The sequence below is a fragment of the Crocuta crocuta genome, unplaced genomic scaffold (assembly GCF_008692635.1).
Source record: "Crocuta crocuta isolate KB4526 unplaced genomic scaffold, BGI_CrCroc_1.0 scaffold143, whole genome shotgun sequence".
Classification (NCBI taxonomy): domain Eukaryota; kingdom Metazoa; phylum Chordata; class Mammalia; order Carnivora; family Hyaenidae; genus Crocuta; species Crocuta crocuta.
In genome coordinates this window covers 254,981-281,443 of record NW_027529175.1, presented here as the reverse complement: position 1 = coordinate 281,443, position 26,463 = coordinate 254,981, and the positions used below count along the sequence as shown (strand labels likewise).

The following is a 26,463-nucleotide window of genomic DNA, read 5'->3' as shown; positions in this document are numbered from 1 at the left end:
GGCCCCAGCTACGGACAGCACTGACCGGCAAGCCCCTGGTCCGTCCCTAACCACACCAGGCAGCCTGTGCCGATGCTGGCCTCTCATGTCGGGCCCTATGCCCCTGGTTGGCTGCAACCCTTCGCTTTGACGCAGCTCCCCAACGTGACCCCTAGTCAGCCCAGCTCAACAGAACCCCAACTCCTGGTTCGTTGGGTCTAGGGCCACACACACCGACATCTCTGGGAGGAAGAAAAGTCGGCTTGGGCTCTGAACTACCTCAATAGCACCCTTCGTCCCTAGAGCCTACCGTCTGCTTCTGCCCAGGCCCTCTGGTCTTACAAGCCAACGGGGCAGCTGGCCAGGCCACCTACCTCAGTAGGTCGACGTCAGTGTAGCCATACTTGACCTTGTAATCCCCGATGCGCCTGGTGCTCTCCTGCCCGCAGATGACCCCCACTTGCTTGATCTTTCCTGCATCCAGACCTGCCAGAGGGAGGACAACAGGAACTCAGATCTTGTCCATCAGGAAGAACTGAAAGAAGGGATCCAGACACAGCCACAAAAACGAGGCAACGAGGGCTCGGTGAACAGAAAATGAAGTCACACCAGGACACCCTGGAGAGCAGCTGCCCGGAAGCGCCTCGGGGTCCTCAGAGCCCAGCCCCCTCACTCAGAGGCCTGGGCCGCAAAGCTCCCTGGGAAGTGGGGGGCAGCTATGCCGAGGTGGCTGCAATCCTGGGGCCTCTTTGGTCTTTTAGTCTCCACCAACCATAATACCTATCGCGCGCTCACTGCTCCTGCAAACCTTTTACACATATGGACTCTCGATCCTCACAACGCCCTTCACCCAGCCCATCTTGCTGTGGGCTCTGTAACCCTCTGTGGGAGGTGTTACTATGATCCTCATTACACAGATAGGGAAACTGAGGCACAGAACACTTCGGGAATTCTGAAAATCATCAGCGAGTAATGGGCAGAGCTGGCATCCACCCCCAAGGTCACAGCCCAAGCCCTTCAGGCCTCTCCCTACACGGCCGCTGGAAGAGGATGCAGGAGGGACCACAGCGGGGGCGGGGGTCCAGCCCTACCCTCGCTCACCCAGCTGAGAGAGGCGGAAGAGCTCGTCTTCGTTCTCCGTGGTGTGGTCCACGTTCAGCTGGGTCACCTGCAGCCCATCCACCGTGGATTTGCATAAGAGGGCACGGTTCGTACCTGCGGCAGAATTTGAGCAGCTGAGCCAGGTCTGGGTGCAGGGAGGGACAGGACAGAGAGAGAAAGACAGAGAGAGACAGAGAGAGAGAGAGAGAGAGAGAGAGAAGTCAGGCGTCTCACACAAGGAAATCCTTGAAACGAGCACAGAAAATAGGCTCAGACCACTGGGTGAGTCACCAGTCAGGACATGCTGACGATTAAGGAATTAGGTTAAACTTTTCCAGTGTCATCCTAGGGTGATTAGGATTTTAGTGAGAGACCTTTTCTCGAGGGAGACATACTGAAATATTTACAAAGAGATAACGCGACATGACGTCTGGGGTTTGTGGGGAAAAAGAGCTGCAGAGGAAATGAGACAGGCCCCGAGGGGGTGACTGCTGGCGCTGGGGGCTGGGGGGTTTGCCTCATGCTCATCTTTTCACATTTTTTAATTCTGTCCACATGAAATCTTAAGAAAAGGAGAAAGACGAGAGGGACAGCATCAGGGGCGCCCCCTACGCCGCTCCAACAGTACTGTGCACCCTGGGGTCTCAGTCCCAGATGGCCTCTTCTTTGCCCACCAGTCCAGTGTCCCTGTGGCCCCTCACCCAGCCCATCTCGCCACCCTCTGTGGGAGGCCGAGTGGGGCTTCCTGAAGAGAAAGCCCGAGGTGACCTGGAGAGGGGGCGCACCTCGCCCACAGCCTGTGGGGCAGAGCAGGGACTGAGGCCCGGACGCCTGCCTCCCCAGCTGGTATCTCCAGCTCCCCGGGCCCAGCCCGCGGAGCCACAGGGAACCACCTCCAATCGCCTCAGGAGACGCGGGCTGGGGGGGGTCTGCGTGTCTGGGAAGCTGACAGCACGCAGACCCCGAGGCCACCTCTTGCCCGGCACTCCCCGCCCTAGGACGGCAGGTGGCTCACCGACATTGGCGACGTAGAGCTTGTTGTTGAGAAGGACCGCCACGACGGCCATGGCTCCTCCCGAAATCTCCCGCTCCAGCACCTTGAGTCTTTCGAGGATCTTCTGGTACTGAGGAAGCAGCTGGTGCTGAGGGACACCCTATGGGCCGTCAGCAGGGGGTCAGCAGGCCGGGTCCTCAGAGACCAGCTCACCAGCCGTCCCCTCCCTTCAAAGGCAAGGGTCTGAGGGCCTGGCCAGGACTGAGCCGCGCCGTAGCCCCAGGGCGGGCTCTGTGCAGGAAAGCCAGACGTGACCTAACTTGTGCTGTCGGTTCTGAAAGTGCTGATGGCTGATGTGAGCGGGTGGCTGATGAGGCTATGGGCACATTCCGGTTGGGAATGAACTGGAAGGTCCTGCCTCGTATCCTTCACGGCCTGCCCCATGCTGGGCCAGAGTGGCGCTGCCTGCACGGGCCAGGGAGGGCTCTCGGAAGGGCACCTGCAAACTGCATGGCCACCCAGTCCCTCAGGCAAGAACCCGTCCATCACCCAGTCCCCTAAGTCCTCTGAGGCTCTGGCCCAGTGGTGTCAGTGGCCTGAGAGTGACCTGGAAGGTAGGTCCCTGCTCCCAGGAAGGCCAGGCCTCGACAGGCTTGTCAGGAGGGCAGGCTGGGGCATTACCTCTGGCAGCTGGGACTGGAGGCTCGCCTTCTCAGCCAATGCGTCATCGATGGACTCCAGGAAGCTCCTCTCCACCACATCGAAGGCCTGGAGGCAAAGGACAGGGAGGGGTGTCAGGGCAAAGGCCAGTTCAAAACAGCCTGTCACCAGACACCCAAGTGCCTCCTGTTAATAGTGACAAATTCTGTATTAACTACAGGCAGCGCGTGATGAGGGCTTCACCTGGGCCGCTGCACGGCTGTGGCTCCTCTAGAGCAACGGCCGACAGAGATGTCAGCCCCATGGGGTTGGTGCCTTCCAAGGTGGCACCACAGAGCCCGGGGAGGCAGGAGGCGGCAAGGATGTTACGAGCGAGGTGTGGCACCAGGTCACCAGGGATGAACCCCACCGCCGCCACCTGCCGCCCACCCGGCGGTCTCCACCTCCTCGTCCACGTGGGAGGCCAGTGCTATCGCGAAGGTGACGGAGATACTCCACCCTGGGCCCCCAGCACCCGGCTCAGGGTAGGCCTAGATCACTGCCACCTAGCATCGCTCCCACATCCTGCTGGTCCCTCGACGCCGGGCACACTGCCGCCCCTGAGGGGCAGGCGCAGCTGATGGTCCCTGGCGCGGGGCCCTGAGGCCGCGGAGGCGCTGATGCAGGGAAAGGGCCGGGAACACTGGTTTTCGAGGAACAGGACTCCCTTCTCTTCTTCGCGTAAGTGCTTCTGGACGCGCTTCCTCCAAGAGGGGCCAGAAGACGAGCTCCAGAACAGCCGGCAGGGAGCCGGGCCGGCCTGTGAGCCCCACAAACCCCATGGGAGGAGCAGGCCCAGCAGTGCGGGCAGCCACCCGAGCCCGCGCCCCCACGCCCCACCTGGGGGAACGGGGTCGTCCTCGGTTACCTGGTTTCCACCAGAGCTCAGCCCCGTTCCACTGCACCCCTCCGTGTGAGGCTGCGTCCCTAACGCCCCTCCCCCAGGAGCGGCTCCTCCACAGCCCACCCTGCAGGTCACGGGGAAGGGCTACAGCCCACGCACGGGCTGCCTGGTCTTGCGCTCTGGGGAAGTGGGGCGCCCTTTGTCTTTCTGAGCAGCTGCCTAGGCGTCTGAACGTGTGATAACCCTGCTCGTAACCAGAGTCTGGACACCAAGATGAGGGCCTGAGCTTAGGATGAGCCCCCCCCCCAATAAATTCAGGCTTCGCTGTTCCTGGCAGCACCTTTTAAAATCACTGAAAATGGGGGCGCCTGGGTGGCTTAGTCGGTTGAGCGTCCGACTTTCGCTTAGGTCATGATCTCGCGGTTCGTGGGTTCGAGCCCCGTGTTGGGCTCTGTGCTGACTGCCAGCTCAGAGCCTAGAGCCTATTTCATTCTGTGACTCCCTCTCTCTCTGACCCTCCCCTGCTCACGCTGTCTTTCTCTCTCTCTCTCCTAGAAATAAATAAAAATATAAAAATAAAATAAAATAAAATAAAATCACTGAAAATGAAGGCGACAAGTAGTGACCTCGGCCCCAAGCACCTTGAAAGTAATAGGTGCTTGCTACCATGCTCTTTATCTCCTGCTGGCTCTGGACTCCAGAGGGAGGACTGTCCTCCCCGCCCCCAGTTCAGCGGCGCCCCCTTTGCTTCTGGGATCTGTAAGTAATAATAAGTCTGTGATGCTACTTCCTTTCTGGGGCAGTACTGAGACTGCCTTCGATCAAAATAGCCCCATGGGTGTCATGTCCCCGGAGGGGACATGTGCGTGGATGCTAAGGGAGCTACCTGCTGACCCCGTGTCATCAGGTCGTAATCTATGTAATCTCAATTCAATATCCCAGCTCTGGCTTCTCAACACAATTGGTGATAAGGATAGGATCTCTCTCTCTCTCTCTTTTTTTTTTTTAATATTTTTTTATTTATTTCTAGGAGAGAGAGAGAGAGAGAGACAGCGTGAGCAGGGGAGGGTCAGAGAGAGAGGGAGTCACAGACTGAAACAGGCTCCAGGCTGTGAGCTGGCAGTCAGCACAGAGCCCGACGCGGGGCTCGAACCCACTACCGCGAGATCATGACCTAAGCGAAAGTCGGACGCTTAACCGACTAAGCCAACCAGGTGCCCCATCTCTCTTTTTTAATGAGAGAGAGAGAGAGAGAGAGAGAGAGAGAGAAAGAAAGGGAGAGAATCTTAAGCAGGCTCTATGCTCAGCACAGAGCCCGGTGCTGGGCTCAATCCCACAACCCTGGAATGGTGGCCTGAGCTACAATCAAGAGTGGGCCGCTCACCCGACTGAGCCTCCCGGGTGCCCTGTGGTCTGTACTCCTATGCGATGCCTCGGAGCTGTGAACGGCTCACTAGCTTCCTCTCCCAGGCAGGCCGGGCTCTCTGGGAAGGGACGGCTGCCTCCTGGCGTCTGCGGCGCTGCCCGGCCCTGCCAACAGGTGTTGCCAGAAATCCCCACCCGCCGTTGTTAGTGCTGTGAAAGATCAGACTCCCTGCAGGGGCCGACCAGCAGGTCCCAGTCTGAGGCGGCTGGGTTTCCCGTTAGTCTCTCAACAAGACCCCACTGGGTGTCCAGTCTGAAGGTAACTGGTTGTAATCACATGTGAAAGTTGAGCCACAGTGAGCTAAGTAGGACGGAAGGGCTCTGCTGCTTTCCCACCAGAGGCACAGGCTGTAAGGCCCTGGAAGCCTCAGGACAGTGCTGGAGGGGGAGGCTGGCCGCTGGGGCTGCTGTGCAGGGCGGGGCCGCTGTGTGGGGAGCCGGGGGCAGGGTGGTTGAGCTTGGGCAGGCGACCCTAACCCGTGACGGCACCTCCGGTGTTGCCGTGCTCCCCGCTGCTGCCGCAGATCGTCCCCCCAACCCCACGGGATACCGGAGTCCCACCCCTGGCGCGGTACAGCAACGAGTCCTCACCAACAGCAGGGCCCCCAAGCACATGGTACCAGCTCCTCCCAGGTCCCCAGCGGAGGCTGAAAATCTACTAGACTCTCGCAAGCCCCCTGCTTACATGGCTTGGGCCTCGCCGGGCACAGTGGCCCATGGCGCCAAACTGCCGCTGCTACATTCTCCGGGCTGGGCGGCTTTCTCAAATGCACTGGGGAGCCCTGCACTGGTCAGGGATCTAACTCCCCAGAGATACACTGGGACCCTCAGAGCAGGAGGCGGCCAGCGGCCCACGCGTTCCCTGCTACCATCCGCTGTACCAAACGTCCAATAACGACCAGTATGAACTAGAGATGGAGACAGGGGACTATACCATGCCAGCAGTGCAAGGTTTTCTAGAAAAATTTGCCCTAAGCGGGGAGGAGAATGGCGCTGACTGGCTCTTCCGGGACCTCGGAATAGCTCCCACCTGTTTGCAGCGGCTGAGATGCGCCCGTTTGCTGCGTGGCCAAAGGCTCTAAAGTTCGTACTTTATTAAAAACAAAACAAAAAAACCACCCAAGGTATTGAGGGCCCATTTTATTAGAGACACCCTAGAGGACCCCTGGACGTGTCACCACAGCAAGGGAGCCAAATGTGTCAAGCCACAAGGGCAGGACACAGACCAAATAAAAAAGGGGGCGGGCTCTGGGGAAGGGACACCCCCACCCCCAAGTTCCCAGAGCCCAGGAGATGAGAAGTGAGGTCTGCCTGTCCTGACTCTGGTTTTCACGGCCTGGCACTGGGGCCCCCCCTCCGTGGACAGCAGGGCTCAGGCCCAATGCAAGCCCACAAGCCCTAAGACCCCTCCTCTCAGCCAGGAACTGGGATGGCTCAGTGGGTAGGTCATCTTGCTAAGTGTAACCCTTCCGTACTCCCTGACCATGTCCAACCCAGAGGAGGTACTCAGGGGCCAGAATCTCAAGAGTCCCTCCTAAAGGGTAAGTCCCCCCCGCCCCCAAATATAAGGCCATGGCGTTACAGTTCATAGAAATGTCAGATACAGGACAGCAGGCTTTAGATGGTACCATTGTCATAGCTAGACATGAAAAAGAGAACTTTTCTGAAGCCCAAATCCTGTTTGCTAGTGAGCAGGCCCTACTCGCCCTACAGCCAGGAACCCAACGGAGGGGCCCTAGGGGATACAGGGACCTCTGGGCTCCTTCTGGGTCCCCACTGAGGGGTGGCCTGCACTGCAGCTCCCTGCCTTGTGAGATGACCCACAGGCCTCTCTGTACTGGCAGCTCTGGAGATTAGGGACCCTAACGACTTACTCTTAGGACAGCCGGGACCCAAGTCAGAGGCCGCTGCTCAGGCACTGCAGGCACTGTCACCCCTTGGCTCAGCCCCGCCCCAGCAGCGGGATCTGGTGCGGAACCCTGCTTCCGACTTCTGAGCGAGGCGTTGCTGAGGCCCCAGCCCCAGGGACCCAGTGGTCCCCTGGAGCCTGTTCCTCCTCCAGGGGACGATTACCTGCATACTTGTCTAATTACCCATTGGGACACATACAAGAGAACTTTTACTGCTCTCATGGACGCCTCCTGGGAACCCTGCCAAACATCAGTGTGGGGCACCCTTTACAAGGCATGGGGCGGCTGGGGGGCTCAGTCGGTTAAGCGGCCGACTTCCACTCAGGTCATGATCTCACGGTTCGTGGGTTTGAGCCCCACTTGGGCTCTGTGCTGACTGCCAGCTCAGAGCCTGGAGCCTGTTTCAGATTCTGTATCTCCCTCTCTCTCTGACCCTCCCCTGCTCATGCTGGCTCTCTCTCTCTCTCAGAAATAAATAAAAACCAAAAACAACCATTAAATTACAAGGTGTAACAGGCAGGACACAGGAGGCGTTCCACATCCCCTGGAGGTGACCCACCTGCAGCACAGAGGCGGGCTACTGCCCCACAGAAAATTCAAGGGCTGGCTGCAAGTAGTGAATTTCTGGGCCGTAAGTGGTCCTCTAAAGGCTGGGAAATTCCACTTGAGGTTAAACACTAAGGCTGCCGTGGCTCCAGGGTGGTCACAGCCCAGGGGCACACCACACTTGCCACCACCCCATCTGCAGTCACACACCAGCCCCCACGCCTCAGCACGGAGGAGGGGAGGAGCAAGCTCGGTAGCGGGCAGTCACCTCCTCAAGCCCTCCCCTCGCTGCCCCGGGCTCCTGCTGCCGGGTGGAGGCACTGGCCACCGTGGACTGTGCGTCCCACAGAGCACGGCCTAAGCGTGGCTGCCCCTGGCTGCCCACAGGCTTCTGGATCAGAAGGCTGCACTGCACGGCTGCCTGCTTCATCCCCCAGAACGTCTTATTCTGGCTCCTTCCTGGGCTTTGTTAGAAACAGAGGCCCTCGCGGACTGGAGTGGCCATCCTCACACTCCTGATTAGGTCACAGGGAAGGGCTGGCTCCTGGCGGTGGCTCGGCTCAGCTAGAGCAGACACGGGGCGCCTTTGGCATGGGCTCAGTCTGACAAGGCAGGTCTTCCCAGATGGCAGAAGGACGCAGCTGCCGAGCTCCTCGGCCCCCTGCCCCGTGGGGAACGGGTGACAGAGGCCCCCGAGTCCCCAGCAAGCTGGGCCAGCCGCCGCTAAGAGCTAACGAGTGAGGGGGAGCCTCGGTGCTTCGTGGACCGCAGCGCCGCCACCATACGTGGTGAGGCGAGGTCGGCTCGGCTTGCTGGGCTTGCGGCAGTACGGCTGGCTGTGAGGAGCACTGCTACCCGCAATAGGGCCCTTGTCTGTACCTCTGCTGACTTGTGGGCAGCTGCTAACAGGCTCGCGGTTCGGTCAGGCAGAGGGCAGTGGGGTGATTTTCACACTTCATTCGGGGTGCTCCATCTGGAGGGTGCCGGGGTACCAGGGCAACTAGAGCTGCCCCCACTTCGGCACACCCGGACACTACCTCAAGGTGTTTTCCCGTGCCTGAACCCCGGTCACCGCACACTTGCGGCTGTGAACCAGCTCCCCCCACCCTCCAGCCCCCCAGCCCCCCGCCATCCATCCTCAGTTCTCCACTATGCCGGCCTCTCTTGGTTACCACTTCTTTGCTCTTTATTCCTTGGCCTGAGGACCCCCAAAGGTCTCCCATCTCTTTGGGTCACAGGGCAGCTGCCCCCACAATAGCCCAGGTGCACTGGGTGCAGGGCCGTCCTGCCCCCAGGGGTGCCTCTTGCAAAATGCACTGTTTTGAGCTGCAAATTATGTTCCCAAACCAAACGCTGCTGGAAGCCGCCATTCTCTGGTCCAGGGAGGGGACGATCCTCTTAGCTGCTGGCAGGTTGAAGTCCTAGGGCCGCCCCCTCACTCGTCGGCACTACCCACTTCGCTATCGCGTGCGTGATACTCTCACGGGTTTACCGCCTGCTGCACCCGCCCGCAGCAGCTCTGCAGGCAGGGGTCTTTCTGGTCTTTCTCTTTGAGGACAACCTGCTCCTGTTCAGGCCTCCCGATGCCACAGACTCCGATCCTCACATCAAGGATCTCATTTTCCTGCCCATGTAACACAGCACTGGGCTCCCCAAAACGGCACCCAGTGACCTTTCACCTCGGCCACAGGTCTCTGGCGTTACTGGGGGCCGCAGTGGACTTTTAGGATCCTTGTTCCTTATGTTACGGGGCGGTAAACGGCTCCTAAGGGGACTAGCTCGTCACCAGGGCACTTACCACTTTAAATTCTAGGCCCCGTGGCCACCCCTCTCCTCACACCCTGCTGCTGGGAGGGGCTCCCGCAGCTGCTCTGCAGGAGGGAAGGTGCCGGCAGCACCTTCAGACCAACCCGGGCTAACCCCACGCTTTGCAGTTGCAGGGCTGAGCTCCTCGGGGTCACGGCCAGCCTGACCGCCAGTACCTGCAGCAGCACACGCCGCACGTCCGCCTCGTTGTGCTCCGCGCTGAGCTGGCCCAGCAGGAGCTCTGCAGACAGCCGCTGGGCCACGAAGCTGGTCACCCGGTTGCCGTCATAGCCGTTGAAGACGCCGTACAGGAAGCAGTTGTTCTCACTCCTGGCAGAGAAGGGGGAGCGGCTTGAGACTGGGGGCTCTGAAGGATGAAGCCAGCTCTTGAGTGGAGGGGAGGAGGGAGAGGGCTGGGGGAGACCCCACCTGAGTTCCCCCCCTCTGACCATCATTCCACCTTGGCATGGCCTTCCGGGACACGCCCGACCCCACCACAGCAGACCCTCGGTTGGTCTGAGGTCTGGAAGTGCAAGGGACAGCAGAGATGCCACGCCCCGGGCCACAGCTCACTGGCAAGCCCCACTGAGACAGGCGCAAACCTGGTGCTTCTCCTCGCCGGCCCACCTGCCCCCGATGCCCAGGAAGGCACTGCCGGCGACGCTCACCTGAACTTGAGCCAGCTGTCCTCTGGCGGGTGGCTCTCGGTGCTCTTGCCATCAGCAGAGTAGCTGCGGTTGGAGGCTGACCCGACCCCAGAGAGGTGGCAGAGCGGCAGGTCATCTGTCCAGCTGGGCTGCTGCTCCTGGGGACAGCAGGAAACCAGAAAGTGTCACCTCCTCTGCGAGGACGGACCCCACCTCGCCATCTCTCTTCCCCAACAAAAACGCAGCAGCCCTGGAGCCCCACATGGAGGGTGCCACCTCCCTCTAGAAAGCAGTGCTTGTACGGACAAACCCCTGCATCAGGGCTGGCACGTGTTTATGGGTACTTCACAGTGCCGTTCCCCAGGAAACCTGGAAAAGACTAGCGTCCCCAAACTCAAGGCTCAGCAGTGGTTTCCAAGCATGAGCTGTGTTACGGAACACGAGTGAGACACACAGAAGAAGCAATCTCTTGGTGGAGAGATCTTTGGTGGCTCCCCACCGCGGCTCTGACTCCAACCGCCCGGGCAATGGTTAAAACTGGAGATTTCCAGGCCCAACCACCAGAATGTCTGGTCCTGGGGGTACCTAGGATACCTGCATTGCTGGCCGCTCCTCCCAGGTGACTGATTCAGGAGGCCCGACGGCACTCGTGAAACTGCCTTTACGAGCCGGCTTCAGTCACACGCCATGCCCCTGGCACCTCTCCCCACGGCCCCTGCTCTGGCGCCCTCTCCCATCGGCTCCGTGCCACATCCCTCTCCACCAGTATAAGCGCCTGCAGCTCCCCACTGTTTCCCTCTGCAGGAACACACTCCTCACCCTTGTCCAGCAATTCTCCACATCCTTCAGGACTCTGGCTCAGAAGTCACCACCTCCAGGAAGTCTTCCTTCAGGAAGACCCTCTCCCGCTGCCACTGCCCCAGCTCGGCTGACAGCCCCTCTCGTGCACCCCTCCTCCACCTGGCGCCCTCACTCCTGCCTGCCCGCGTCTGCCTGCCGTTCTACCCCGTGGATCTCAAAGCAGGCTGTCCAGCTTTAAACCTTACACACATGCACGCCCACTTACACGGAGCTGTCCAGGCCCAGCCCAAAGACGGATTCTGAATTTCCTAAATCTCCTAGGAGTCCACTCTGAAGCCCCAAGAACAGCTCTGACGCAAGGCCCAGGGGTGAGCCATTGCTTCTCACTGAAACCCTCCCCACACCCGGCCCCTATCTGAGAGCCATGCCCGGTTCACAAGAGCCTTCCCAGGTCCACCTGGGTAGGAAATGATTGGGAGCGTCAAAGGTCAACTGCAAGGAGGGTACCCCTTGGACCGAACGCTGTACTCAAATACTCAACAGGCATATATACCGCACACAATTGTTCGCAGGATAGCAGTAGGTCTTCAAAAAAGGATGTGAAAACCACTTCAGCAGGCTTTTGCAATCAGATATGTAAATGGCCTGTGGTTAGCTTTTGTGGCAAATTTTATCTTCTATTTACGTACTGACAGTGAGTGCCTTTGTGGCTTTTTTAAATTGCTTTCATGCTGCATTTATTCTAGCGGGTTAGTTCTGTGCCTTGCACTCTGGAGCACACACTTGCAGGGTGTGCGAGTTTATTTTTATTTTTAAATTAACATATAGTAAAATGGACTTTTTTTGGCATGCCGGTCTGTGGGTTCCGACACGTGTTCCTTGTGATTCCACAAGATCTGGGAAGAGCCCCATCATCCTGAAATGTAGTGGCGTGTTGCCCCTTGGTAGCCGCACCCTCCCCTAACCCCCTGACACGCCAACCTGTCCTCAGTCCATACGTTCGTTGTCTTTTCAAGAATCCCCTTAAGTGAAATTATGCAGTACACAGCTTTTGTTCTTTTTGTGATGAAGCACACATAACGAAATTCACTGTCTTAACTGTTTTTAAGCTTACGTTCGGTGGTACCAAATACATTCGGTGCTGTGCGGCCAGCCCCGCCATCCGTCCCCACAGCTCTTCCCATCCTGTAAAACTAAAACTCTGTCCCCATTAAACACTCTGTCCCCTCGCTTCCCCAGCCCCCTGGCGCCCACCACCACCACACTCTAGGTCTCGTAGGGTATACCCTTTTAAGACCAGCTCCCCTCACTCAGCACAATGCCTTGTAGACCCCCTCCCTCCCGGCCAAGTCACTGTGGGCAGCAGCCAAGTTTGTCCCTTCATCGCAGGGAGCCTGTCCACTCACCCACTGAAGGGCACCTGGGCTGTTCCCAGTTTTCAGCAATCACGAAGGGAGCTGGCACAAACATTCACGATGGGTTTTTACGCAAACGTAGCACTCCAGGTCTCTGGAGCAGGGATGAGATTGTGGTTTAATTCTGTAAGAAGCTGCCAATTTGTTTCCCAGAGTGGTGGCCCATTTGCACTCCCACGGGCCACACGCGAGGGTTCCAGACGCTCCACATCCTCGCCAGCCCAGGGTCTTCTTACGGGCAGACATTCTGAAAAGTGTACGCCCGGTCTCAGCGCAGCTTTGACTTGTGTTTCCCTAAGAGCTAATGATGGTGTGGAGCATTTTTTCATGTGCTTATTTGCCATCCACACAATCTTGGAGAAGTGTCCATTTTAAGTCTTGTGCCCTTTTATTGTTTGTTTTTTAGAGAGAGCACACAAGGGCAAGTGGGGGAGGGGCAAGGAGAGAGGGAGAGAGACTCTCGAGCAGGCTACACGCCCAGTGCAGGGACTGACATGGGGCTCAATCTACTGTGAGATCATGACCAACTGAGCCACCCAGGTGCACCTTATGCCCAGTTTTTAATTGGGTTATTGTTGAGGTTTTTTTTTTTTTGATGTCTTTTATTTATTTCTGAGAGAGAGCGAGAGAGAGAGAGAAACAGCATGAGCATGGAGGCTCTGAGCTAGCTGTCAGCAGAGCCCAAAATGGGGCTCGAACCCACGAACCATAAGATCATGACATGAGCTGAAGTCGGCACTTAACCGACTGAGCCACCCAGGCGCCCCAAGGTGTTGTTGAGTCCTGAGAGCCCTTTATGTTTTCTGGATAAAGTCCTTTGTGGGACATGTGATTTACAAATATGTTTTCCCAATCTGTAGTTTGTCATTTCATTCACTTCCTGGTATCTTTTGCAGAGCAAGAGTTTTTAGTTTATATGAAATCCATTTTATCAGCTTTTTATCTCACAGTGCACACTTCTGGTGTCCTAAGAATTCTGCCCAGCCCAGAGCCCTTCTAGGTTTTTCTTCAGATAGTGTCAGGGTTTTACATTTAGACCTGTGATCCATTCGGGGCTAATCTCTACATCAAGCAGGAATTTAGGTCTAGTTTTTTTTAGTTTTTGTTTTGCACATACAGACAGCCAATTGTTGCCAGCACTGTTTGTTGGAAAGACTGCCCTTTCTCCATTAAATGACCTCCACGCTTCTTTCAAAAATTAACTGGCCAGACTTGTGCGGGTCTGTCTCCAGATTCGACTCTGTTCCACGGGTCCATGTGTCTGGGTTACCACACCTTTATAAATCTATAGTTTAAATCTGTATTACAAAATCTACATTTTCTTTATAATCCCTATTATAAAATTTTCTTTATAATCTATATTATAAAAACCAGAAAATGTGACCAATACCTAGCCGTAGACGCACGAAGAAAAACAGCCACAGAAACACAAACTGTTTCTAGCTGCGATCTTGACCCGTCTAATTCAAGACTGATATAAATGTCTCTCTTCATATAAATGTGAACTTAATTAAGTCTTTAGAATCCACATATGACATTATGCAATTACGGTGTATTCAATTAATACCAACACGGATTCAATAAACACCTCCTGGGCTGTGACACAAGGCTGACATCATTCTAGGCACTGGGGCCACAGCGCAGGAAGTAACTGGGGTCCTTGTTTGAAGCCTCCTTTCTAGGGAAAGAGAAACTTCAAACATGTTAATACAATAAATATATTATAATACGATATAATAAATATTGTAAAATATTTCAGACAGGCCTCTCCAGGGGCCCCTGGGTGGCTCAGTCGGTTGGGCATCTGACCTTTGGCTCAGGCTGTGATCTCACAGTTCAGGAGGCTGAGCCCCACATCGGCTCTGCGCTGACAAGGTGGAGCCTGCTTGGGATTCGCTCTCCCCTCTCTCTGTCCTTCCCCTGCTCACTCTCTATCAAAATAAATAAATAAACATTAAAAAAATAAAAGGAAGAAGAAGAGGCCTCCCTGAAGAGGTGACTTTTGAGCCAGACCCAAATGATTAGAGGGCAGTGGCCCTTTCAGAAGATGGGAGAGGAGCCTTCCAGGTAGAGGAAACAGCATGTGCAAAGACCCTGAGGTAGCAAAATAAGTGTGTGAGATTGAAGGAAATGCAAGAAGGCCAGCATAGCCTCTGCGGTGACCAGAGAGGAGAGTGGCTTGGTGCCATGTTCATATGTATGCATGCACATATGTGCCTACATGGGGACAGGGTAAGGCTTCTATGCCTTTGAAAAGAGCTCACTGCCAAGGAATTGCTTAGTTTTCAATGAACTGCTTTGATGCCAATTATCGCTTAGCTCTTAGGTCTGATTAGCAGACCTCCATGGTCAGAGGCCTCACAAAGGTCTCGGGCAACCTGGCAAATAAATTCCCAAAAGAACCTTTTTCTAAGGTCTGTCTCCTGCCTCCAACTCGAATGAAACTAAGCAAAAGGTTAAGCACAAAAGCATCTCCCCAGTGAGGAGTGTCTCATGTCTTCCTCCTAAAAAGATGGGTCAAGAGACCAATAGTCAGCACCCCAAAGGGCCACAGCTGTTTTGAAGCATGCAGGAGAAGATGTTCATTCATGCTTTCTAGAATCCCACCTGTGATAAAGGATGAGCTTAAGACGGAGTGCCTGCGTGGCTCAGTTAGTTGAGCATCTGACTTTTGGTTTAGGCTCAGGTCATGATCTCACGGCTTTCTGGGTTTGAACCCCACACTGGGCTCTGCGCTGGCAGTGCAGGGCCTGCTTGGGATTCTCTTTCTTGCCCTCTGTCTCTGCCCTTCCCCTACCCGTGCTATCTCTGTCACTCTCAAAATAAATAAATGAATAAATGAACTTAAAAAAAAAAAAGATAAGAATAAGAGGCATTGAACTTGACCTCTAACAGGAGAGGAACAATACAAATGTGTCATCCACGATGCAAAACCTGCCATCAATGCTGCAACCATGGGACTCCCTCCGCCATTCCCTAACTCCCATGAGGGTCAGAGACAGGCTTCCAGGGACTCGAATCTTCCCAACAAATTCATACTTTCCAGCAAAAAGTAAGTATTCCCCGAGCAACGTTAAGGGCCCCACTTGACATTGTAAGATACACGCGACAAACACTAATGAAAGAGTCTCTTACAAGGAAGGAAGGAAACGAAATGACTGAGGAACTCACCCCGTGGCTGTTTCATGGCACAAAAGCAACTCGTCTGATGGGCGCCTGGGACCCTGCTCTCAGGGGCAGGCTGGTGCCGCGCGGGCCACTGCAGCCATGCTAAGCCCACGCGGAGTAACAGGCTCTCCCAAATGAGAAAGACCCCAGGCTGGTGGTCCTCCTCCCTGCAAGCACCTCAGTCTTCAGGCAGGATTTATGTACGACTAGTGCCTGGATACCGCTATGAGGTTAAGTGCTCTTTTTATTTTTATTTATTTTTAATTTTTTTTCATGTTTTTAAATTTTATTTTTGAGAGAGAGAGAGAGCGAGCAGGGGAGGGGCAGAGAGAGAGGGAGACATAGAATCTGAAGCAGGTTCCAGGCACTGAATTGTCAGCACAGAGCCCGATGTGGGGATTCAAACTCACAAACCATGAGATCATGACCTGAAGCCTCCAAGGCACCCCTAAGTGCTCTTTTTGAAATCTGATTTTCAAAATGATGAACTAGTAATATTTTGGAAATATAGTCGACTCTTGAACAATGTGGGGGCTGGGGCACCAACTTCCTGCACAGTCAGAAGTCTGTAACTTTGGAGTCCCCCAAAACATGACTATTCATACAGGCTACCATCCACAGGAAGCCTCACCAATAACATAACAATCAACACATGTTTTGTATGTTACGTGTATCATGTACTGAATTCTTACAATCAAGTAAGCTCGAAAAAGGAAAATACTAAGAAAATCATAAAGAGGGGCACCCGGGTGGCTCGGTTGGTTAACTGTCTGACTCTTAGTTTCAGCTCAGGTCATAATCTCACAGTTTGTGAGTTTGAGCCCCACATCAGGCTCTGCACTGAAAGCACACACCCTGCTTGGGATTTCTCTCTCCTTCTCTACCCCTCCCCTGCTTGCGCACTCTCTCTCTCAAAAAAAAAATAAATATTTTAAAAAATCATAAAGAAAAGAACATACATTTATAGTACTGTGTTTACCGAAGAAAAAATCCACACGTAGGTAAATCTCTGCAGCTCAAACCCATGCTGTTCAAGGGCCAAGTGCATACTATTTCATTAACCAGCAATGGGTGTTCAGGTCAATGGCTGTGGAGTCCAGTACTATCGTTTATTTAAGGAGAGGCTTTGTCCATTGATAATAACACTCAAGAAAACAGTAATCAATGGGTACTTTCTTAACATGCCATTATATGTATACTGCAGTTGGTACTAATGCCAGCATTTACTGAGTAGGGGAGACACAAGAGGCAATTTCATTAAGATTAGAAACACGGCAAGGATGCCCACCATCTCCAGTACCTAACACTGAACCTGAGGTGTCTGCTCATGCACTTAAATAAAAGCAGTGGAGCTTAAGAACCGGGGAAGTACAATTACCTCTATTTGCAGCTGATAGTATTTAGAAAACCTAAAGAATTAATGTTAAAACTAACTCAAAAGAAATCAGTAGGATGTGGTAGCATAGAAAAATCAAGACACAAAAACCAAGGGCCTTCCTACACGTAAAGGAAAGATCGGCACCTAGCTTCCACGTGCAAATTCCCACTGGCTGTTAACTAAAATAATAGTCTTTTCCCCCTGCGGCTCTATCCAGCGGTCTCCCCCAACCACACACCCTAGAGCGGATTTTTTTCAACCTCAATGGACTTCAGTGGGATGATATCCCGATGCTTTCATCTCAGCCTTCCGGCTTGCTGACATAATTTCGAATCTCACCCTTTGACAGATTAACAACCTCACTCAGCTGTCTAGCTTGTGCAGATAAGGCCTTCAACACAGCACGACTTCCAAAAACCTGTGGCCAGAACAAAGGGAGTGGGGAGCCAACCTACTTCTGGCAGGAGGTGCCCGCACCACCACAGGCGGGAAGAAACACCTCCACCGAAGGTCTGCTCCACTTGAAAGGCCAAACGTACCCTGGGGACCTCAAATGAGGGGGCTACCGACCCCAGGGGTACAGTCGCAGAAACGAGCGCACACCTTAAAACAAATCAACTATTGATAAACGTGAACTTGCCGAGCAAAGTCCTCCTTATTTCACACGGGCACTCGTTAAACATAAAGCTCCTAGCCAACTGGACTTGGGTTGCTATTAAAAGAAAAGAGAAATAAGAAAACATTACCCAAGAGTTATCTTAAAAAGTATCCACAGGGAGGCAAGGCCTCCCCTTTTCTGTCTTCCCGAGCCCCACCCACCTCCAAAGGCCCTGCTCAAATCCAAGGGGCCCCAGAGGCCCGTATTTCCCAAACTTCCACCATCGGCTCACTATCTTCAAGAGATTATCCACTTCATAGTTTTTCTTTAAACTGCCACATTTTCTTGGGGCGCCTGGGTGGCTCAGTCGGTTACGCGTCTGACTTTGGCTCCGGTCATGATCTCGTGGTTCGTGGGTTCGAGCCCTGCATCAAGCTCTGTGCTGACAGCTCAGGGTCTGGAGCCTGCTTTGGATTCTAACTCCCTCTCTGTGGCCCTCCCTCACTTGTGCACGCGCCTCTCTCTCTCAAAAATAAATAAATAAACTTAAAAACTAAAATGAACTGCCACATTGTCTTTTACTCAAATGACTTTATGTTGAACATAAATTTTACTATTATGAGTAGAAAATGAGTATTACTTGTTATATCTTGAAGATAAAAAAATGAAAACAAAACAAAGTTATCAGATTCTAGCTGAACCTACTGCCTGCTGTAGACTGAGCTGGAGCCCTGTTCTTTCTGTTTAGAAAAAAAAAAAAAAAAAGCTGGGGTAGGAGGCCTGGCTGGTTCAGTTATAGAACATGTGATTCTTGATCTTGGGGTTGGGAGTTTGAGCCCCATGTTGCTGGTAGAGATTACTTTTTTAAAAAGGGGGGGGAGGCAGCACCTGTGTAGCTTAGTTGCTTAAGTGTCCAACTCTTGATTTCAGCTCACGTCATGATCTGATCTCACAGTTCGTGAGTTCGAGCCCTGCATCAGGCTCTGAGCTGGAAGTGCAGAGCCTCACTGGGATTCTCTCTCCCTCTCTCTTCCCCTTCCCTGCTCGAGGTCTCTCTCAAAATATATAAATAAACATTTTTTTAAAGTGGGGGAGAGGACTAGCAAGAATCAGAAAAAGGTTCTGGGGCACCTGGGTGGCTCAGCCAGTTAAGCGTCTGACTTCGGCTCAGGTCATGATCTTGCCATTCTTGAGTTCAAGCCTTGCGTTGGGCTCTGTGCTGACAGCTCAGAGCATGGAGCCCACTTCAGTTTCTGTGTCTCCCTCTCTATCCACCCCTCCCGTGCTCATGCTGTCTGTCTCTCTCTCAAAAATAAACATTAAAAAAAAAAAGAATCAGAAAGGTATTAAGGACATAACAGGACTGAACCAAGTCTTTCCCTTGTTATCATCAGAGTTTCATAGAGAACAGAAAAGCAAATAGCCTGTGTGATATATAACAGTGAGTTCTACGCCAGCACACACCAAACCCCCTCACTGTGTGTGTCCCAGACTCGGGGACAATGCCGCCCAGGGTCCCGGGGTCCCTTCCCTGAGAAATCTATCCTGGTGGCTCACCACACATACTGGTCACAAACCATTTGGCCTTCAGGCAACTTTTGTGCTATAACATGGTACTGTTGCATTTTTTTAAAAGTGTATTCACTTAAGTAACCTCTATACTCAACGTGGGGCTTGAACTCACAACCCTCAGATCAAGAGTCATGTGCTCCACTGACTGAGCCAGGCAGGTGCCCCGTTTTATTGTGGTTTTTATTTGTTTGTTTTTGCAGCCTGGTATTGTTAATTAGCTACTTATTTCACTGATTCCAAGACGTTTATTTTCAATCTTTTCATACCTGAAGTTGATGTGTTTCAAGTTAATTAGCAGTGGGGTTTGTTTCTTAGCAGCATATAAAACAGTGATAGCTCCTTATCACTAATGGTGTCTGGGATCCAGGGACCTATGGACCATTTCTCATGTACATGTGAGCTCTCGCTTGACTGGAAGGACCCGCCTAGAATGCAGTCCCCATGGGACCTCAGACATTCCAGGACAAATGGCCAGACAATCCCAGGAGGCTGTACCCGCGGGGGAGCAGGAGAGGGCCTGGTCCTCCCTGGTTTCAGCAGTGGCCCCAGGGCTACCCTGGCATTGCTGCGGCCAGGTCCCAGCTCTGCCCTGGCCCCGGGGGTGAGGCAGGCCAACCAGCCACCCTGGCTCCGGCCCACTGCCAAGTCTCTTGCTTTCTTCCTCCACGGGCCCGAACAATGTTCAGAAAGGTCGCGTATTTCCTATTCACGGGAAGCACTCCCTTCCCGGCCCCTGCACACACAATGCACACCTTCTCCGTGCCCACCCATGGTGCCAGGCCTGCCATAACAAGGGGCGCCTTGGACCCGGACGGGGAGCCGAGAAGGGGGCACCCCACACTCACACGGCCACGTAAATGCACACCACAGGGCATGTGCACCACTTTAACCCTTTGATGGGTTACAAATTAATTTCTCAGAAGAAACATTAACACAGAATACGGTAAGAAAGAACTCTGTTTCAAAAAGCCTAATTTTGACTTGATCGTGTGAGGGAATTCCCAAGATTCGTATTCTGGCACGAGAAGCTTCTACAGTGACCCAGTGGTACGGACCCGGTTAAGCGTGGTACAAACACCTGGTGTGCATACACTGAGGCAACTTCATGTACGTATGTGGCCGTGTCACGGAACAGTCCAGAACGGTCCCCGTGGAGATTCATCTCACCCTCCTGGGCAGCAGAAGTGGATAAAGCACGGCTCCAAGTTCAGGCCACAGCTTGAATATCAAATTATGGGATGAAAAGGCCAAGTGTTTTTGTGGTGAAAGCACCCAAATTCCTTGGAGGCAAAAAGGAAGCTCAGAATGAGAGAATAACGGCCCCAGGAGGATGGCTTAGGGTGGGGGTGGGGGGCAGCTGCTCTTTCTCTCCCCAGAGCTGATCAGACCCGGCGCCTTCCGCCATCGCGGTCTTTCTGAATGACCCCCTTCTCCTCGCCCACTGCTCTGGGACCAGCTCAGCTCCTGGCCCCTCGCCCCTCCCAGGAGGCTTTTCATCAAAGGCCCTCTATGTTTTCATCACAAATATAGTCCTAATACATTCTTAAAGGGCCGACTAATAATTGTGGGGCGGGTGGTGTGTGCTGGAGCAGCCAGCCACTTGTGACGGCGGAGGAGGCGCCTGTGGGTGATGGCCTAACGGACATTTTTATTGTAATGGGTACATATTTATTATGGGTGTCAGAAAAAAGATTTAGCTAGCACCTGTAACCTCAGGGAAGTGTTTGCTCGAGTTCAGTTTCTAAGTTAAAAAAAAGAAATTGGCTTCAAGTGGATTTTCCTTTTATAATTAAGCACAGAAAAAGCACAGGCAAAGCCAAACCCTGGATTCTCCCAGCCCCACGTGCGCTCCACGGTTCCCCATGTCAGGAAAGGGCACCGCTGCTGTTCCAAGTGAACCCCTGTCGTCCTTCTGAACTCTTCTTCCTCTTGTCACACACCCCACATCTGATCCATCAGCAAATCGCACCAGCTCTTCCTCCCAAGTACAGCCAGAACCCGCTACTTCACGCCAGTCCCCTGCCACCACTCAGGCCGGGACAACCGGGTGTGCCACGCAGCTTCCCACTCTCTCTCCACACAGGGCTCCTTCTCCAACCACAAACCCGATCGCACGCTTCTCCAAACACTGCCAAGTGTCGGGGCGCCCGAGGGGCTCAGTGGGTCAAGCGTCCGACTCTTGACCTCAGCTCACGTCATGATCTCACTGTTCATTAGTTCAAGCCCTGGGTTGGGCTCTGCGCTGACAGCGCGGAGCCTGCTTGGAAGACTCTCTCTGCCCCTCCCCTATTTGCTCTCTCTTTCTCTCTCTCTCAAAATAAAGAAATAAACATTAAGAAAAAACCCTGACACCACCAAGTTTCACAGCACACTTCGAATAGAACCCGAAGTCAATACCAGGGCCCACAAGGTCCCTTGGACCTTGGTTACTACCACTCCCCCAGCACACGCTACTCCTGCCACTGGGCTCCATGGGGCTCCCCAAACACACAAGCCTCCGCGTCCCTCTTCCCTCAAGCGGACTACCCCCTCTCAACCCCTACTGCAGCCCATCAAATGTGGGACGTGTCCTCCTACCACCCTGTCTAAAACGGGCCTCCATCCTATGAAGTACAACCTGATGCTAGAGATGTCATTATATTGTTTATAATCTGCATGTATTCACTCTTACTGTCTCCCTTATTAGAACGCAGGCTTCATGAAGGAAGTGTCCCCCGTACCTACACAGTGCTTGTCATACAGTAAGAGCTCAGTGACACTTGCGTGTTCAGAGCTGCAGGTGACACCTCAGGGGCCGGACTGTGACCATGCTAGGCTAGGACTATAATGTGTCAGTTCGTTTAATTCTAACGACGCTCCTGGGAGTCCCTTCTGCTGGGAACCAAGGTTCGGGGATGTCAAGTGCTTTGTCCAAGTCCACATGAACCTTGTGCTTTCTCGTAGGCTGTGAAGGGCCCATGGTCCTCGGAACACACCAAGCTACCTTCAAAGAGTTCCTCTTTTCTTCAAAAGACCTTTTAAGGGACCACACTGCCTGGGGACCGAAGGAGAAACTCCTCCGCCATCTGGCCCCACCCAGCACACCCTCCCAGCACCATGTCAGCAACCCCCCAGCCCTTCCCACAAGCCTCCATGGATCCAGCCAAATGAGGCCGTCCACGGACCCTCCACATCGACACCAGAGTGCCTGGCGCACTGTGTCGGTGGTACGCGGCTCCCTCTCCCACGCCGCAAATGAAGTGAGGGTGCGCACACGCCTTATTTCTCTCTGGAGCCCCAGGCCCTGCCACCACACACTGGTAGCCCTCGGAGCCATCTGCCCGATGATGATACATGAGGCGCCCTCACCATGGGACAGTGGAGAGGTCAGCGAGCCACACGCACTGCTTGGACACTCAGACACCCTGTGACCAGGGACATCTTGACCGTCACTAGGACGGGAAGGATGTTGTGTGGACACCACTGCCGCCCCCTTGCCTTTCATCACGATGACTCCACTACCACCAGGAACACATTCCGGAGCTGGCAAAGCCTGGCTTCTGTCTAACCTGGGCCCCAGGGAGCTCCATCACAGAGCAGAGCGGGAAGCTGGAAGGCACTCTCTGCAGCAAGCCAAGTCAGTGCTCAGCAGTGACCACTTTCAGCACTCACTGCAGTCCAGCCCAGATTTCCCGAATGTTCACAGTGGGGAAATTTATACAGGGGCGCTGCTCCTCTAGGAGCTTACAGAACAGGGGGCCAGGCCTACTTAACTCTGACAAGGCTGACCTGCAGAGCACCAGTAAAATCCAGGGGCAGCCAAAGGTGTGGAAGGGGAGAGCAATCCGACGGGGGGAGATCTGGGAACTGCTGTCCCGGAAGTTTTTTAAAGACCATCGACGCAAAGACTGTCCTTAGAGTACAGCACTGAAGGTCACCCCTTCCTCCAATTCTGATGCTCTAAGTCCCTCAAGGGCAGGAAGGCCAATGGCTGGTGTTATTTTTATAAGGCCAAGGCCAAGCACTGGACGTGGCTACGAATGCTTTACTCGTTGACAAATATTTATTGAATGCCTGGCACCTAGCGGTGGAAAGTGCTGGAAATCTACTATTCACCGTAGATCAGGACAGGTGGCAGGCAAATCGAGGCAAGTACAACGGCCTGCCACGTCTGGGGCAGACCCAGGGCACCGGCACCCTACAGGGGCAGGTCAGAACGGGCTCGTGGTGCCACGCTGTGTAGGCACCCGTGTGCACGTGTCAGGAGGATGCAGGGGCTGTAAGACACCCGCGACAAGTCCCTGAAGGTCCGGACTGGGGGTAAGGGTGTCAGGGCAATCCTCCCAGTGCCGGCTCTCACGAAACCGAGGCATGGTCACCTAAAGGCAGGACCGGAACCCAGGCTGCCGCTGGGTCATTCCTCTGGTTAACAGAGCTTCTGGAATCGGGCTGTCTGCTGTTAACCCTGACTCTGCTGTGTGCCTTGGACAGATGACCACGTCTCTGTGCCCCAGTGTTCTCATCTGCCAAATGGGAAGGAGAGTACCCACCTCCCAGTGCTGTTACAAAAACTCAGCTTACAACGTAAAGCACTTGGCAGGAAACCTGGAGGGTGATGGGCGGAACACCACCGGCTGCTGCCGCCAGAACTGTTATCACGGCGCGGCAGCTGGGTGCCTGGAGCGGGCTCACCACCGCGACTACCTGCGCCACCGCGCGCCACCTTCCCTTCCGGCTCCAGGACGCTCCCCACCCTCGGCGCGCCCCTGACGCTCGGGGTCGCTGCGACCGCGAATCCCAGCCCCGGGCGGCCCGGCGGCAGCGCGCACGCGCGGGCTACGCGCGGCCGCACGCGCCTCGGGCCTCGGGAATGAGCAGGGGGTCGGCCCGGGAGGGAGGAGGGCGGCAGCTACACCTCGTCAGGGAGGGGAAGGCTGCCCAACGGCGGAGAGGGAGCTGCGCCTGCACCCGACAGGCCTCCCCCTGGGCTCCCGACCCCCCAGCCCGGAGAGCGGGTCGTTCCTCACACTCTGCAGCAGGCTCCTCCTCTGCGCCGCCATCTTGGAGGGACCCCCGCGGGTGTGCCCGCCTCCCAGCAGAGCAGGCGAGAAGGGCGGCTAGAGAGGCCTGTAGCCGGCCTGGAGGAGCACGCTCACAGCGCCACCCCGCGGCCAGAGTGGGATGGGGCCGTAGAGGAGGGTGTGCGTAGGCCCCCTGAGTGATTGCGTCTCGCCTGTTTTATTTGCGCATTTCTTCCAGGATCCTTTCCAGGTGGGACTCCTAAGACACCGGATTTGGGTTCTTCATGGACTCTTTGGACGTGGGGTCCGGTGAATTATTCATTCACTAGATAATTATTCGTTGGGTGGCCATGCCTGGCCCAATAGGGGTGAAGCAGTAAGCAAGACGCCCTCGGAAAACTCACGTTTTAGTTGGGGACATCAAGTACATACATAAATCATTTCGAGATGGGCTAAATGCCAAGAAGGGAAGCTCATGGATGTGACACAGGAGTGTAGGGCAGGGCAGGCCGAGGGGACGGCTAGTGCACGTGAAAAGGGAGCGTGTGCGTGTGGTCCAAGCGGCATGCGTGTCACACAAGATCTCGGGAGCTGGAACCAAGATGGAGGTGGAGTGAGATGAAGGGCCGCGGGGTAGGTTCTGACCTTGCCCAGCCCCGGGCAGGAGTTGGCCTATTCATATGGGAGACAAAGGAAAGTTGTTGACTTCTGGGCAGGCCACAGACACGATCCCAGTGGTAGAAAGATCCCTTTGACAACTGCTACAAAACCCATGTTTAGGGGTATTGGAATGAAGAGCAATTAAGGGAAAGTTGTGCTTGCTCCTGGCAAGAGATGATAGTACTTTGAGTCAGCTGCCACTGCCCAATGGATGGATTTTATTTAGGAGATGAAATTGTCAGGGCTTGATTTGTAGATTGGTTGCGGTTGATGATGGGAAGAGATTTGTCAAAGATTCTCCCAGATTTCTGGAAAGAACAGCAAATCTCCTGGGGGAGGGGGGAGGTGAGGAGGATTGAAGGACCTTGAGTTCAGTTTGGACATGTTGAGTTTCGGCGCTTTTAAGACCTGCAAGAAAAGAAGTCAGATCAGTCCTGAGATCAAGAGGGCTGGAGAAGACTGATGGAGTTTTGGGGTGTTGGTGGGGTTCGGAGCCAACAGCCAAGAAAGAATTCTTGAAGACGTGTCTAGTACAAAAATGTGACTTTATTAAAACGCGAGGACAGGACCCATTGGCAGGAAGAGCTGCCCTGGGGTTGTGCAAAATGACTGCTTCGATATTGTGGAGGTGGGGGAGGTAAAGTCAAAAGGAAGTTTCTTAAAGGGATTTCCATATGAAATTTACAGATTACTGGATGCGTAGCTATTGTCAAGTTAAGGTTGTTTTCCCCTCTAGCAAAGCATCATTAAGATAGTAGGGAGTTCGTGGCTATTAATGGGATATTTGTAAACTGATGGAGACTCTTATCAAACAAATTTAACCATTTGTTTTCTGTCCTTTTCCTTTGTCTTGGGCATCCAGGAATGGCAGAGGAATACCACATATCCCACCTTGGGTGGGGGCTGGCTTCTGGAGTGTAAGTTGCCTTATGTTCCTTCTTCAAAGACAACAGCAAAGGAGCCCCTAGAGAGGTTGGGGAGCAGAGGCGGGCATAGAACCCGGGATGAGGAGTGCATGCGTAACAATGTAACATACTTTTGAGAGATCTAGTTAGAAGGTTACTGAAGAAAGTCCCTTAGGCTTAGGGCTCCCCAGATGCCCAGGCATTTTAGGTAGAACCGTAGCTCAGAAATCCAGATGCAGTGAGTTGAGGAATGGCTGGGAGATGGAGACGTGGAGACCTTGAGAATCAGCAGTTCTTCCCATCTGGTGCGGCTGTGAAGAGGAAGAGAGAGAAACAGGAACATGAGATTGAATGTGTTTTCTTTTAGGTTGGGAGAAACTAGGGCCTATTTAAATGCTGAAGAAAAGGCTTACCCGAGAGGAGCTGGAGAGGAGCTGACAATTCAGAAGAGGAAATGGGAGGCAATCTAGAACTGGGATGGTGACTCACCATCCTCTCCTACCAGCATAGCTCCACGTGGCCCAAGGTGACCGCTTGAGCTCCGGCGATTTTGTCTGATTACAGCCAGTCGGAAGGAAAGAGGAAGGAAGATGGCACTTCTCTTTCTTTCTTTCTTTCTTTCTTTCTTTCTTTCTTTCTTTCTTTCTTTCTTTCTTTCTTTCTTTCTTTTCCTTCCTTCCTTCCTTCCTTCCTTCCTTCCTTCCTTCCTTCCTTCCTCTCTCTCTCTCTTTCTTTCTTTTCTTTTTTTTTTAATGTTTTTTTTTATTTATTTTTAGGAGAGAGAGACAGCGTGAGCAGGGGAGGGTCAGAGAGAGAGGGAGTCACAGACTGAAACAGGCTCCAGGCTCTGAGCTGGCAGTCAGCACAGAGCCCGACGCGGGGCCCGAACCCACGAACCGCGAGATCATGGCCTAAGCGAAAGTCGGACGCTTAACCGACTAAGCCACCCAGGCGCCCCTTTTCTTTTCTTTTTTAAGTAAACATTTACTTACAAGCAGTCTCCCCTTTTAGGAAA

At 54.0% G+C, this 26,463-nt stretch overlaps 1 protein-coding gene and 2 long non-coding RNA genes across 3 annotated transcripts in view; 1 reads left to right on the top strand and 2 right to left on the bottom strand.

The window, feature by feature from the left end:
* The window catches only part of TAB1 (TGF-beta activated kinase 1 (MAP3K7) binding protein 1), a 31,357-nt gene extending 7,396 nt beyond the window's left edge, over positions 1 to 23,961 (bottom strand). The window contains exons 1-7 of the mRNA XM_077757907.1: positions 23,890 to 23,961; positions 9,973 to 10,109; positions 9,481 to 9,634; positions 2,756 to 2,842; positions 2,096 to 2,234; positions 1,081 to 1,194; positions 354 to 465 (exon numbers count right to left, since the gene is read on the bottom strand). Of these exons, the coding sequence (XP_077614033.1) occupies positions 354 to 465; positions 1,081 to 1,194; positions 2,096 to 2,234; positions 2,756 to 2,842; positions 9,481 to 9,634; positions 9,973 to 10,109; positions 23,890 to 23,922 (776 nt within the window). The 5' untranslated portion in view covers positions 23,923 to 23,961. The remainder of the gene's footprint in view (positions 1 to 353; positions 466 to 1,080; positions 1,195 to 2,095; positions 2,235 to 2,755; positions 2,843 to 9,480; positions 9,635 to 9,972; positions 10,110 to 23,889) is intronic.
* Positions 23,725 to 25,874, top strand: LOC144226511 (uncharacterized). Its single transcript, XR_013333665.1, has 3 exons — positions 23,725 to 24,133; positions 25,406 to 25,460; positions 25,816 to 25,874. It is a non-coding gene; the product is annotated as an uncharacterized LOC144226511 (long non-coding RNA).
* Positions 24,745 to 25,936, bottom strand: LOC144226510 (uncharacterized). Its single transcript, XR_013333664.1, has 3 exons — positions 25,862 to 25,936; positions 25,580 to 25,759; positions 24,745 to 24,951 (listed from the first exon to the last, which is right to left on the bottom strand). It is a non-coding gene; the product is annotated as an uncharacterized LOC144226510 (long non-coding RNA).
* Positions 25,937 to 26,463: the final 527 nt, after the last annotated feature.